Below are 14,902 nucleotides of genomic sequence, written 5' to 3'. Positions count from 1 at the left end.
AGCAAGCCCTGTCCACGCGCCGGCACCAGCTGGAGCACCTGACGTGCCTCATGCCACCTGCCTCTTTTAAAGATGTCACCTGATTACAATTACTTCAGGGGAAACGTGGCCAGAGAAACAGGCAGGCGGGCAGATGGACTCCGTGAGACCCGTCTGCCCATAAGTCAAGGCAAATGCATCTCTGGTTTTAACCAGCCACGTTTTTTAAGCTGTTAGAAATCAGACTTTATCACAAGCTAAAGAATGTTTGCTTCAATATAAAACACAATTTCTTAAGAGTCTTGTATAAATGCAACACGCTGTTCTTATACAAATCAATACATCTTCAGTAAGATAACAAAATTCATTGCATAAAAGGTTAGCATCTCATTTCTCTCCTCTTAAGTCTGGGAAAAGATATAAAATTAGTTTCCTTCTCTTTCTTATCATATCGTAGGGTCCCATGCTCCCTCAACCCAGCATCAGGCAAGTAAACTAGGTTTATTTTGCTCACAATTGGTTAAATGGGCACCTGTCTGACACCCTAAAACCTTCCCCTCCCACCCCCTTACTCTAGGGATGTGCTTTTCAAGTTCTTAGCTCGATGCCTGGTTCACAGTAAGTACTCAACAAATGCCGATGAGTGGAAATAACTGACTTTTAAAGAAAAATATAAAACACAACTGGTGGAAGTTTCAAAGAAAATATTTGCAGTACATGTACACAAAGGATGAAAACCTATAATCTCTAAAGAGCTCTTACAGAGCAACAGGAAACAGTCAAATGGCCTAAAGGGGAAATCGGAAAATCACGGTACAAGAAGTACCAATGACCAATAAATAAATAAAAATGGATTCAACCTAATAAAACCTTTAAGTACTACTTTCTCCCAACCAAATAGGCAAAAATTTTAGGGCTTGATAACAGCCAGTAATGCGAGCGCATGGAGAAACTGGGATCCCCTTTCTTAAAACATTTTGGGGTTCTTTCCTATTTTTAAAAATAATTATAAAGAGTAATACATACTCATCTAAAAGTTCAAGAAATACAGATCAATAATGAGGTAGAACATTCACAAATCCCACTCCACGCCCCAGGTGAAGATTTAGAGGCTATTCTGTCAGAGATTTTTTTTAAAGTCGTTTTAACATGCACAGACCAATATGCACACTGTTTTTTTTTCCCCCTACGTATATATTATTCTGCAACTTTTTAAAAAATTTACAGATCTTAGAGATATTTCAGTGTCAGTATATAACAATCTTTCTCAAATTTTCTATGGCTCAATTGCTTGATAGAGTTGTGCCCAAATTTATTCAACCAACTTTGACCAATGAAGTTTAAGTGGCTTCCAGTTTGTTTTTTACTATTGCAAACAATACTAAAGTATGGGCATTCTTGTACATGTTTTTGTAGGTTTATAGCTCTTGGGATAGATTCCTGAAAATGAACATTCTCAGTCAAAAGGTGGCACATCTTGAATTGTGACCGCGATGGTGCAGACGTTGAGGGCAATGACTGACGATTATTGCACGCTTTCTGCGGTCAGGCCGTGTTCTGGGTGCCCTGTAATTGATGATCCTCTCGTTTACCGCTCTCGTTTCTGTGATAACAGGTACTACGATTTTCCTCATCCTCAGGTGAGGCCACTGAGGCGCGGAGGAGGCTGGAACCCGCCCAGGGAGTCGGATGGTGTCTGCATCAGGATTCGACCCCAGGCGGCTCCCTCCAGGGCCCACCTTGCTGACAAAGCCCCTAAGACCTTACCAACCTACAGTCCTCCTCCCATCCTCACGACACCTGACCCTCACACCTCCAAGACTGTTGCCAATGGTCTTTTGTTGCCAAGGAAACACACTGAGCTGGGGTAAGGCCGAGATGCCGATGGTCCTGCCTCCCAGTCACATTTCACTGGATCTCCCGGTGTTGGAGCCGAGGAACTGCAGACTGGCCGTGAGCCCCACGTGACGCCACAGGGGAAGCGCGGAACGGCAGTTTGAAGGGGCCAGACGCACCCGCCGCGCGCCCCTCTGCCCCCCACGTCACACAGGAGAAACCGAGGCAGGAGGACGGAAGTCGCCCAGCCACGCTCCCATCCCCCTGCCCACTGTGCGGCCATCGGAGAAGATTCTGCCGCAGGAATGGCAGACGTGACTACGGGGGTGGCATCGGCCCCGCACCTGCCCTCTGCTCTGCGCACGAGGACCCCCCCACAGAGTCCGGGCCTTGGCAGGGCGCACCCACCTGAGGGGGCCCGCTGAGCAGCAGCCTGCGTGGGTGGAAGCTGTCCGCTCGGCCCTCGGCGCGCTCGCCGTAATCCATGTGGCCGGGCCGGGGCACCGTCCACTGCCGGTAGTACAGGGACTGCTCTGTGGAGGTCATCGTCTTGCTGAGCAGCGGGCGGAAGGAGCTGGCCCACATGACCGAGCGGGAGGGCAGGAGCGAGGCGGCCTTGGGCAGGCCGCTGCTGTCGGTGGACGTGACCATGTCATACGCCAGCTTGGGCAGGAAGACGACGGGCGGCTGGCGGGCCTCGGCCACGGAGCAGCGGGAGGCCTGCAGCATGACCGTGCCGGCAGGCGGCACCGCGGGCGAGGAAGACGAGCCCGAGGAAGACGGCCGGGAGGACGGCGAGGTGACCGGCACCTGGACGCTCCTCTGGCTAGTCTTCAGGCCATGGTTAGGCTGGGGGGCCAGCCCGGGGCTGTGCCTGCTGACGACCGGTGGCCCCTGGCTGGCTCGGAGCCTCTGTTTGTCACCAGGGACCCTGCCCTCATCCGAGGGGCTGCAGGGCGGCGGGGATCTGGCCTGCTCCCCCTGCGGGGGCCCCCCAGGCTGAGCCAAGGACTCGCCGCACATTGCCGAGCCTGGGGAGAGAAGAGCCTGTCAGTCACGCCCCAGAAATGACATGCCCTAAGATCTGATGGCCGCCTGCTTCTGCACTGCAAACCGCCTGCACTTGACAATTACTGGGAATTTTTGCTCTGATGAGATACAAACTCTTTCACGCTACGACGAACCCGGGATCTGCCGCCGGGACACAGTTCGTGAGACACCTGTGTGGTGTGGATCTGCCTCCCGCCCGCCCCCCGCCTCACGCACCACCCCGGAGGCCCCTTCACCCCGATCTGCTCCGGAAGCCCTCGTCCCCGGCCTCCGACCTCCGGCCTCCGACCTGCGACCTGCGTCCCCGCTTCCGCGCAGGCCGCCCCCGCCCGTCCCCTCGTGGAGCTCACGTCTCACGCCTGCCCCAGCACAGAGGTGGCTCCTAGTTCAGACTGGCGGCAAAACTCCCAGGACTTGACGGGCTTCACTCTAACGCTCGCTGTAATCACTCACTCAGCTTTTCGGAGAATTCGAGACAGGAAATGCAGCATGCACAGCTGCCGCTCCAACGTGGAGTCCCACCTGCCCCTGCCCCACGGGACCGTGTCGAGAGCCCGGATGAATGCGGGTCGCCTGGGCGCGCGGGAGCAGCACCCTGGTCCCCACCGTCTACGAGGGGGTGTACGTCTGAGGCGGCACAGGGCAGACCGGACTGCGTCTCCGCCTCAGCTCTGCTGTTCCCCAGGGCATGACAGAGGCCATTTCTGCCAGGCAGGCCTGACACCCCTTTGTGACCCTCCTTGGAGAGGCTTCCTGCCACCCTGCAGCACCGGGATCAGCCTGCATCCCACTCACCCCGCCACTCGGGCTGCCCCCTCTGGACCCGAGCTCCCCAGGGGGCCGTCCTGCCCCCCTCTGCGGCCAGCATCTCGGCTGTTGTCAAGGAGACCACAGGTCTAACTCCTCTGTGCTCACCTGTGACAAACACCCCGCCCACCCGGCTCACCATTACCCCTGGGCTGCAGAGGAGGAAGATGCCGAGAGGAAAACCAAAGACGCCCCCAGGCCAAAGCCCCTGCTGCTCTGAGCTCTGCGCTGACACCCCCCACCACTACTCAACCCTGCAGCCCACCTTGACCACAGCCAGGCCCTCTCCTGCACCCCGAGCACCCCTCAGGGCCACGCACGGAGCCCAAGTCCCAGCTGCACCTTCTCACCCTGAGGTTTTACTTGCCCGGGAAGTTTCCTCTACCTGGAATGACTTCTCTACCTGGAACACCTGCTCCTCCACCTGGACCACCTTCTCCTGCACTGAATACCCCTCCTCCAAGTCCCGGTTAAAGGTCAGCTGCTCTCTGAAACCTGCAGTGACTGCTGCACCCCTAAATCCTCCCACCCGAGACAAAACTAATTACTTCTTTCTACCCGTAAGCACAACACTGCACATGTGAATGTGCACGCAGAAAAAACACAGCTGCCCTATCGCAACATAACACGGTTTGCGAGGAACCATGAATTCCCCGGGGGCTGGTCCACATCTACTCTGCCTTCAATGCCCGGATTCAGACATAACGCAGGTTCTCGATAAATGCTTACGATATCATTTCGTGCGTGTGGGTCCTGGCTGCTCCCAGAGACCAAGGTGTCCTTGAGGGACGAGGCTCTGGGCGTTTTATCCACACCCCCTGCCCCCTCCGCCGAAGCGCACCCCGCTCCCCGGTCCGTGAGCCTCTGCTGCCCATGCTGCTTCTGCCGCTGGAGTCTCCTGTGTCCACTTCTCCCGGCTCTCGGACTCCACGAGAGCACCTCGCCTGCCGATTCCCCAAACGTGGGGAGCCCTGCGGGGGGTGGCCCTTGGCCACCATGCTGGGACAGAGTCCATGATCTTCCCCCCTGGGAGAGGAGCCCCTGAACCCCACCACGCGGCCAAACCCCTCACGCTCCCAGAGCCCAGGCCAGGAAAGCGTTCACTCTCTACAAGCCCAGGCCTCAGACTGCCTTTTCTTTCTAGTCCTAGGCGACCCTAAAGGCCCTCTTTTCATTCCCTGAAACGTCAAGGAAACGGTCCACCGCGGGCAGACTTACTGGACACCTTCGAGGACAGAGGCGAGGACGCGGAGTCGAGGGCGCGGGGCCCTTCCCTCTTCACCGGGCTCCTCCTCTCCGACGTGGAGCCTGTTTCAAAACACATACGCCAAAACGCCTTGCCATCGTCGCCCGTACACTCACCCAGCACTCTACAGTTTACAAAGTGCATTCGCAGCGATCCTCTCTCTCCATCTATCCGTCTGTCTGTTCGCCATCTTCCAGGGGCCCACCTTTGACAGACCATGAAGGGGACAGGAGAAATACATCACAGGGCAGGCCAGCCAGGCACCCACGGCTTGGAGGGGGCGCGGTGGGGGCTCCTGACGATGAGCCGAAGCTATGAGGTGTGGAAGGAGCTCAGGGAGGGGCCTGGGTGCCCAGAGGGCAGGCTCCCGCCCAGCATAAGGAGGCAAGAGCAGGAACGTCCCGGGAGCGGGGACCCCAACCTGCATCCTGGAGACCCAGCAGGAGTTTCCAGGTGAAGCACGGAGAGGACGGGACTCAGAGCAGTAGGGAGAGCATCTGAGTGACCCCGAGGTGACGAGAGCCGAGCACAGCCGAGGAACCGCTACGACTGAGTGTGGCCAAGGGCCCGGGTGCAGTGCGGGGGGCTGGCGAGGTGAGGGGGCGAACGGCGAAACGGACAGGTGGGTCGTGGCGCGCCAGGAGTGTGGAGGCGCCCCGCGGGCAGCAGGGAGGCGGGGGCATTTTGACGTCGCGGTCACGTTCATGCCTGCGGGACTGCCGCGGCACCAGGGAGCCTGTCAGGCCAGCCTTTCGACCCCCACTTCACAGCTGAGCGCTCCAAGGCTGGGACAGGTGACGGGACCTCGTCACACGGGCAGCAGACGGAGCGGGGAGGGGCGTCCCGGTCTCCTGACCCTGCCCCCGTCTCTCCCCTACCTCGCGCCCCACGAACGCTTCGCATTTTGATATTAACAGCTTTTTATTTCTCTCTCACTATGCTGTAGACCACAGCCAAACACCCCGCACTGCTCAGATCTACGTGTCCTGTTAAAAATATGGTGTCAGAGTGTCAAGTCCCCAGATGAAACTGGCCTGTTTTCCATAAATCTTAATAATGGACACATACTGCCAAGTTGATTCACACGGAGGAAATAACAAGTGAACCTCACACTGGGCAGTCATTCCACCAACAAGTCCAACAAAGCATGAACTTGAACCCTAAAAAAATAAATCTCAATTTTTTTTCCTAGTCACTATGAATTCTAGAGCTAGGAAGAACCTACTAGGAATTCAATTTCTATACCATCGAAAAAGAGAAGGGGGAAAAAAAGCAAAATCTGAGTTCAAAATTCCATGGGAGATTTGCCATTTCCTCCAAAGTCACATCTCGATAGTGTCACCCGGGGCTGCTGGCCCGCAGACGAGCCCCGGGCCCGTGCAGAGTGGGGCGCAGCTGTCCAGACAAGCTCAAGCCACCCCCAAGATCAGGAGCTGAGGCCGAACCTTCGGTCGCCAGCTCCTCGTCCTCATGGTCTGTGCTGCTCGGCTTCTCCGCGTCGCTCTCCGGGGCTTCACTGGGGACCCCCTTCTCCAGGGGGACCTCGTTGCTCACGAAGTAAGCAGCCAGGCCCAGCTCCTGCTCCAACGCCGTTCTCACCAAGCAGGAGGAGTTGATCAGCCGCAGGTCACAGTACCTCAGAGACCTGGGAAGAAAGGGAAGACGGTGTCTCTCGCCAGCCCCCCACCCCTGAGCACGGTGCTCGGCGCTGGGGGACATGGCCTGCCTGCCCGCCAGGGCCCCAGGACCTGTGCAAAGGGAAGAGCAAACAGCCTCACAGTGAGCCCCTCCCCACAAAGTCGGTTTAACCCTGAGTCTCTCGGGGCACCTGCTATGTATCTAGCCTGTGCCGTGCGTAATTGAAACAGCACTGACTCAAGAAAAAAAACGGGTCTCTAAGCCCAGCTCTGCCGCTTCCCGGCGACAGAACCCTCCACAAGGGCGCAGCTTCTCGGACACTTGGAATATTTTCCTCTGAAAGACGGGAATGAATGTTAATAACCATCTAAGTGCATCGCTGTGAGGATTATATGTAATAAGTGGACATTTAATGATTCGACCAGCGTTTAAAACGTGCCAGGGACTGTGCAGGATGCTTGGGACGTGATGGCGATCAAGTCATCATCACACTGGAAACGAGGGTCTGGGAAGACAAACACCCACGAGTAATGAAACGTTCCGAGGACGGGAGCACAGGGCAGGCCGATGTAGGGAACGGCGACAGGCTTGGAGAGAGGCGGATGTGGGTCCCAGCTGGCTCTGCTGCTCACTGCCACGTGACGCCAGGCAACCGGCCTTTCCTTTGCTCATCTATAAAACCGAGCAGCAGGACTATCGTTGCAAGGGGTCAACGCTACGTTAAAAGTCCAGCACAGCGTCTAACACAAAGAAAAGCTTCAGGGAATGCTTGCTCAAAGTCAAGACAGATTAAGGCCAATGTCTTCGTCCTTAAGGAGTTGAGGAATGGAAGAATTAATCCATGAGGAACAGCAAGGACCAAGGTCAAACATTTGGACTCCCCTTTTCCGGGCCTGCGCAGTGGCCCCCGCGTAAGGGGGGTGGCCCAGGGGAAGGCAGGCAGCCCCGGAGGCCACCGTCGGCCACACTGGCTTAACCTCTGTATGCTGCGGTTTCTTCACCACTCGTAGGGGGGACCGGAATGGTACCTCTCCCTAGGGTTACGGCGAGAGTAAAATGAAAGAAGGAACATGAAAAGAGCCCCGCGGACTGGCCGGCACGCAGCAGGAACGCAGCCCACGTCAACTCTCACTGTCCTCTTACACAAGCAGAGGCGTGCAAGGCCCTGAGCATGGCTGCCTGCTCTTCTCCGTGAGTGTGACGCACACCTTTAAAAGCCAGCTGCCTCACTGGAGGCCCAGCGACCTCGCCCTGAGTGTCTGCAGGTCTGTGTGGAGACCCTGGGAGACACCGAGTGGGCCTGGGGCCGTCATCTCTTGCTGTGATGGCTCCGGCGGACACAGCCTCTGAGGTAGTCAGCCCTGTGTGCTGGAAGAACAGGCTCGTCCTGAGCGGCGTGAGCCACTTGTCCCCTTCCCGGAACACCTCCTAAACCCGGAGGGACCAGCTGTCACAGCGGCCTGGACACCGGCGTAAATGTAGCCCCAATACCCTGAGATGATGAGACACTTTCCTAAACGGAGTGTCCACCCCTAACGCACACAGTGACCACCCCGCCCCCAGCCACGGGGAGAAACCGAGGGAGGCGTCAAACCTATCTCCAGCTGCAGCTCCCCCACCCACAGAGCCTGGGAACAGCCCCCACCACACCGCCCTGAGCCCACGTGGTGCCCGTTGGAGAATTAGGACGCAGGGCCCAGGCCTCAGACACATTTCACTGCCATCGGCTGGAAAGCGGTCAGCACACAGAGCCGAACCTACAATGACTAAGATTCCGAATGCGTCCTCTAGAACCTGGCCCGGCGAACCGGCAGCTGCGGGCGTGGGCTCCTCGAGCCCCGAGGGCCAGTGCCCGCCCCACTCACCTCGGCAGGGACTCCCCGTGCGGGTCCATCCCGCTGAAGATGAGGATGCAAGGCAGGCCCTCCAGCTCCAAGTACGTCTGGGGTCTCCACTCCGCTTCCTCGATCTTCTGCCACATCTGCCGATCATCGAGGAGAAACAAAGCCTGAGGCTCCTGACGGCCCAGCGGGTCAGGCCCCGGGCACCTTCACGGCCTCCGACTGCATCCTTCCGTGAAGAAGCAAGTGCTCTGTACTGCAGATAAGTAGGCCACCTGCCCCCCACTGTACCCCGGCCACTCAGCACGCCGCCTGCGGTGGATGTGAGCAGCCCAAGACACACCCGCCGACCGAGCGACTGGTGCTTCGGGAGACGGTTCGTACCCTAAACGGTATCTGATGTTTCCCACCGTGATTCCCGGCCGTGGGGCTGTGCCCTTCATGCATGTCCCTACTCGGCTGTCGTTTCCATGTTCCTTCTCACCCTTCCGCCTGTTCCTCGCCCATAGGTTTAGCGAGAAGCTGCTCTGGGCCAGGGCACTGTGCTAGGTTTGGGGGGCTGAGATCCTGGGGGGCGGTTCCTGCCTTCCATCGCCTTGGGGAAGAGCCAGATGACGGACGGCGGACACCTAACTGACCCCAGCGGTGTAGGGGAGGACCCCAAGTGTGGGAGGGGGTCGGCTTCCGGAAAGAGGCGAAGACGCTGAGCTGCGTCCCGCGGCGATAGACGAGAAGAAATGCACCCCCAGAAGAAAGACAGGTGCGCTGCAGCCCAGAAGTCTGGGGCTGCGAGACGCTGTGTTTGTGGGGACCGCGGAGCGGGGGGTGCCTCTGTCATTTGGCGCCTCTGGGCTAAAAGCTCCGGGTAGGGATGCGGCCCCGACCACCCCTCCCGTCCCTGGGCCGGGCGCCCACCTTGAGCTGCTGCACGAAGTGCTTCCCCACGGCGATGCTGGAGCTGGGGTGGCCCAGGATGATCTCGAAGTGCCGGTCCAGCGCCAGGCGCGCCCGCACGTGGGCCAGCCGCTCGTAGGCCACGGCCGCCAGCGGCGAGCAGGGCACCCGCAGCAGCACCATGAGCCCGTGGCCGCAGGGGCACTGCTTCGGGGCGTTGATGAGGTTCTGCGTGATCTCCAGCGTCTCCACCGACGTGTAGCTCTTCATCTGCGACAGGCCGCTCACGGCCATCATGGCGGCCGCGTAGTGCTGCACGAGAACAAAGGTCCTGATCACCGCGCTGTGCAGGCCGGGGAACCTGCAACGAACAGAGAGACCCGGCCGTGAGCCCGGGCCCCCGCCGGCCCCCGGGGCGCCTGGGCCGCTGCGGAGGAAGCAGGCGTTCTCGCGGCCAACGAGGAGCCCGAGCTGCCCACCATCCTGGGCACAGGCAAGTCCCAGAAGATGGGCCAGCCGTGCTCGCTTTCGGAGCCGGCCGTGGGGAGCCCGGCCTGGAAGCCGTCCTTCCCGGCCCGACCGTAAACTGCTCCGTCGCCTCCGGCCGTCGTCCCTCTGCCTGCTCAGTAACTGTTTGCTCAATGACTGAACAGATGAACGAATCAAGCAAACGCCTCCTTAGTCTATCGCCGGCTTGACTGAGAGTTTCCCGAGGGGGGCGATGGGCCCCAGGTCCCCGCTAGCAGCAGGAGAACCACCAGTGTACCACGCGCCCCAGATGTGGGAGGCTGTTGTAAAGGCACAGCAGTGCACGCGCTCCAAGTGCAGCTGAGTCCACAGCAATGCAACGAAATGTGATTTAATCTGACAGTGAGTTACGCATCAGAGCACATCGGTCAAACCGGCGACCCCAGTGTTTTGCTCTAGAGGCCACGGCTGCCCTCTGCGTCTCCCCGCAAAGGCGGTGACCCCTCCCACGACCACACGCACGGCCGGGACGGCCCTGCCCCAAGTGTCAGACCAACGCAGGGCCCCTGGGGCGCTGTGTTTCTCCGTAGCAACAGACGAGCTGACGTCCGGTTCATGTGCGATGCTCTTGTCGTCTATGTGGCTGGAATGAGTCCCCTGCTCGGTGCCTTTCGGAGCACAGATAAAGACGTGTCTTGACCAGCAAAGTCAGGAAGTGTTCCGTGCGTGGGTGGCCATGCCACCCCGTGAGTGACCCCCAGGCAGCCGGCTGCCTCCCGACAGCATTCCGAGGTCTTCCTAGCACTCTGCTCCTTTCCTTCGTCAACGTTTTTATGGGTTCTGTAACCCGCACAGTGAGCTTAGCAAGCTGCCGTTAGCGAGGCTGTCTCCGGAGGCGTAACTGGTCTGCAGACTCAGAGGCCCAAGGACTGCTTCGCCTCGTCCCTGGTGCGCTGGCCACGCGGGGCCCAGGAAGAAAGAAAGAGGGCAGCATGGAGAATACGTTGTCTCCCTGCTCTGTGTTCCTGCCCCGACTGTGGTGGCCCCTCGTCACCTTCTGTGAGGTACGAGGGGCAGGATGTCACCCAGGCAGAGGCACACTCTCCTCTCCACCTTGGACGTGGTGGGAAGTCTGCTCGAAGGACAGCAGGGAACTGGCCGCGTGTCACGGTCACTCAGGGCGCAACACGTGCTTGCTGCCAGAGGGGCGGCTGGGAGCAGACGGAGGCCGTCGCAGAGCGAGGGCCGGCTCCCGTGGCCTCGGCGTCCACTCGCAGAGGCCCTCTTCCCTCGCACGTTCGTGAGTGCACCGCTGCCAATCCGCAAGTTGGAGCGGTGGCCCGAGTCATCGCCATCAGAATCGAAGAGCCGAATCGACGGGGTTTCCTTTCTCAGAGGGCGTTCCAGGGAACAGTGATCCCACGAGACACCGAAGCTGCAGGGCATGCTGGCCGTCTCGAGACGTACGGCCCGCGTGGCGCATGGAAGGCTGCGAGCACGCTCTCGGAAGGGGAATCTTTTTGTTAAGCTTCTCGAACGCATCTGACCACGGAACCCCTTTCGGCAAACAGCTGTTCGCATCCGGCATCCTTTGGAGCACAGTTTGAGAAGCCACGTCTGATTTCGCCCCTCCGTCGGCGAGCGAGAAAAAGATGAGGTGCGGTGAAAACCGGCGACCCGGCCCCCTCGTTTTGTTTTGCATGCGACCGACCGTCTGTGAACGTGGCCAGGCTTTACGACGTGACCCGTGTGGCCTTGGCAACCACTTAACCTCCCGGGGCCGTGGCTCCCTCGTCTGTTAAAATGGCAGCATCGCTACCCACCCCCCAGGTCTGCCTGGGACAGGGTCGCAGGGTTACAGGAAAAGCAGCTGAGTTGGGCCGACTCGTCATTCGTACCCAGGTGTCACTTGCGAGGCGCGTGGCCCGGAGTCGTGGGGTCTCTCTGACCCTTACTTCATTTGCAAAATGGGGATGACAACAGGAAGTGGCTCGGAGAGGTGGTGAGGACTAAATAATAACTAAGATCACGAAAGTAGCTCTTGCAACTGTGAACGGCACAAAGTAAGCACTCGACAGATGATGTGCAGAGGAAATAAAACAGTGAGCCGAACCGGATCGTCGCTCTCCCTTCCGCTACGGTTTTTGGTATCTGACCTTCCGTTTTGCTGCCTTTGAGTCTTAAACACTCAATCCCACATCCCAGCATATTTCTACCCGTCTCTAATATTTTCTGGCGCGACAGCATGACAGAGATATCAGTGTCCCAAAATGCAGGACAAGAAATAAACAGGGCCCCTTTAATGGAGAGATGGAGTCCTCCATGAGCAAGGGAGCTGGATCCCTTCCCAGAATCCTCTGGCTGCGCACACCTCAACGTGCACTTGACGACCAAGGATTTTTAGTAGCTTCGAAGACAGACGGGTGTACCTTTTTCCCAACGCGGTGACCATGGCCTCAAAGGAGCTGTCATATCTTAGCAATGGGAGGCTGTGTCCTGAAAGGGTGGACTCGATGAACTCCGACAACCCGAAGTACTTCTTGTTCTCGGGATACAAGTCCACTCCCTAAAAGAGAGGAGCACAGGTCACTCAAACGTCGAATGTTCGGGGACCGAGAGCGTCACATTCTAGCGCGCCGATGATCTGGGCAAGCACCTGGAGCTACATCGTGCCGACTCTGTGGTCCCTCGGATGACATTTTATTAATCTCTATCCTTTGAAGACCCGGAGCGCAGAGCACTCGTATTCAAAGGACGGTGCATCCCCACCAGTCGAGACTTCGCCACTCATTGACCCCTAGCATGGTCACCAAGAAAGCCAGCCTCGTCATTTTCTTTAACATGCTACTTTCTTTGTTAAAACTGCTCCTTTCCAACAATTTTAAGCTGGTTTTAGGAACAGGCAAATCAACTATCTTGCATTCAGCTGCTGTTACAATCAGGAGAAAAAAAAATACATTTATCTAACCAATTCTATTTACATCAACATAAAATTCCTCCCAGACTAACATCAGAGCTTCTCCAACTTCAGAGCATAGCAAAGTCGGGGAGGCCGCTCAGATGGCGTAGCGCGAGGGCCACGGGGCCGCGGACTGGCCCTTCCCCTCGCCGGCGGCACGGCTCAGGCAGCGGCTCCGCCCCGTCTGCCTCCTATTCCCCACATGTACTTCAGAAGCCGTCCTCACACCTGCCTTGTACATGCTTTCATGTGGTGACGCACTTAGGACAGCGCCAACCCGGCCCGTGGTGAGCCCCGCACAAGCAAGAGTCCTGACTGCCGCTGGCCCTGAACCCACTGGAGCGGAGGGAGCCGAGCATCCGCCTCCTCGGAAGCGCCTCGGCCGCCTCTGAGACACTCCGCGGCGCTCCAGGAACAGATGCCCGCGGGTTGCGCGTGCCACTCCCCGGACACCAACCGCCCAGAACTCTCAAATCACCAGTCGCCACGACCTATTTTGATGAGAAATGAGCGGCGACAGACTGACAACTCGCCCGGTTTCATGGGTGAGGATTCAGGCTGAGGAAGGCGGTTTCGACCTTGCTCCTTAAGGACGTGGGGGTAGGAAAAACTAGGAACGTTTCCGTGGCTTCCACACAAAACCTTTTCTGTTGAGATGGGGGCGCCCACTGACGCACTTCGGGAAAGTTTCTCGAGGCCAGGAAGGGTCTTCAACGCGAACCCTGGGTCGCGTTAAAGGTCCTAAGCGCTGGGACCCACCCGACCCCCACCGACAGGACGCGGGGTCCTCGTGGCGCCGGGGGCGGCGGGCGGCACTCACGCTGCTGTGCGGGGCGGGCCAGTGGATCTCGTTGTAAGGGCTGATGAGGGTGCGCTGCGTCTGCAGCGCGTAGGGGAGGGAAGTCACGTGCAGCGTCACGATGTTGGGGGCCTCCTTCACCTCCCGGCAGTTCAGCAGCCTGTCCACCAGTCCCCCGGACAGGTCGCTCTGGGAACAGAGACTGTGGACAGCGCTACTGAGGGAAGAAACGGGGGAGAAGTGGCGCTCAGTGGAATGACTGATACTGACCTGGAATTCACAGGGGTCGAGCAGTCGAATAAATGTATAACTAGCCCTCCCCACCCGCCCCCTGCATTGCCAACAATCGAAGCTTATGGCTCTGCCCACGGCAAGGAAAAGAAAATTTTTAAAAACGGCCGCGCGGCAGTACCTGTCAGGGACTGCCCTGACACTCACTGCTGCGAAGGCCTGGCCGGGGCCCGGTGTTCAGGGATGGTCCCCCTGCTCCTCAGAAGCGACCCGCCCCCAGGGGTGCTCGGGGCATCGCCTTTCCTCCTGTGGCCCCGTCTCATTGCTACCTGTCTTCTTAATCCCTTTCCCGAAAGCCCTACTGATTTTACAATCATCCAAAAAAGATATAAAATGGTAAATTCTACACTGGGTTTAAATACACAGGAACAGAATGGGGAGCATTAGGGACAAGGGGCCAGGGAGACAAGTGCCCCCCGGCATGTCTCTAGGACGATGGCCTCACCACAAATCTAGACAAATAATAAAAATCAGTGCTTCACCTTTTGGGGGGCAAGTAGCTGCTCTGAGAAACCGACCCCCAAGATGAATATTTACCACATAGCTTTTTATGCAATTCAGGATGTTCGAACTCCCCCAAGGCCATCCATGAACCCTAGATTGTCAGCCCTTTACCCAGGTGATCTTCAAGGCTCCGCCAGCCCTAAGCTCTGAATCTGTGCTGACCCAAAGCCTCCCTCCACGATCTGGCACAGGCTCCCACGTCAGCGCCGGGGTCTACACGCACGCCCCTAAGGCCCCTCCCACGGAGATGACCGATCCCGACAACCGACTGGGGATCCTGCCACATGCCAAGGCCAGCACGGCATGAAATTTATCGAGTACGTAAAACTGCCCCTGAAGAAGAGCCACACCAGCTGTGACCCGTGTGTGGTACTGAGCCAAGGGGGCCCCCGTCAGGAAGGGGCCTGGCGAGCTGCCCCTGTCAAGGTCCCTTCCTGCACCAGGGTGGCACCTCGCTGCTCTGCCCCTAACGCCCCCAGCCCCAGCCCCGCGAAGCTGAGCGAGAAGCCTCCCTTCTCGAGCCTTAGTTTCTAGAACGGTAGCTTTCAGAGGCTGCGCCAGGGGGTCCCCTGGGATCACTCCCGGCTCCG

At 58.2% G+C, this 14,902-nt stretch overlaps 1 protein-coding gene across 14 annotated transcripts in view; it reads right to left on the bottom strand.

Annotated features, from left to right (window-relative positions):
• The window catches only part of GREB1 (growth regulating estrogen receptor binding 1), a 91,257-nt gene that overhangs the window by 17,562 nt on the left and 58,793 nt on the right, over positions 1-14,902 (bottom strand). For 10 of the 14 annotated variants that reach the window (XM_036224626.1, XM_036224624.1, XM_036224628.1 and 7 more), the window contains exons 16-22: positions 13,539-13,734; positions 12,189-12,325; positions 9,313-9,652; positions 8,422-8,537; positions 6,364-6,563; positions 4,891-4,980; positions 2,224-2,846 (exon numbers count right to left, since the gene is read on the bottom strand). In XM_036224626.1, coding sequence (XP_036080519.1) covers positions 2,224-2,846; positions 4,891-4,980; positions 6,364-6,563; positions 8,422-8,537; positions 9,313-9,652; positions 12,189-12,325; positions 13,539-13,734 — 1,702 coding nt within the window. Of the gene's footprint in view, positions 1-2,223; positions 2,847-4,890; positions 4,981-6,363; positions 6,564-8,421; positions 8,538-9,312; positions 9,653-12,188; positions 12,326-13,538; positions 13,735-14,902 lie in introns of those variants that run through there. The other 4 variants (XM_036224629.1, XM_036224635.1, XM_036224637.1 and 1 more) reach the window with 4 other exon arrangements.

The sequence above is a fragment of the Rousettus aegyptiacus genome, unplaced genomic scaffold (assembly GCF_014176215.1).
Source record: "Rousettus aegyptiacus isolate mRouAeg1 unplaced genomic scaffold, mRouAeg1.p scaffold_m13_p_7, whole genome shotgun sequence".
Taxonomy (NCBI): Eukaryota; Metazoa; Chordata; class Mammalia; order Chiroptera; family Pteropodidae; genus Rousettus; species Rousettus aegyptiacus.
The sequence above is the reverse complement of the archived record's forward strand: the minus strand, read 5'-3'. Positions and strand labels throughout refer to the sequence as shown.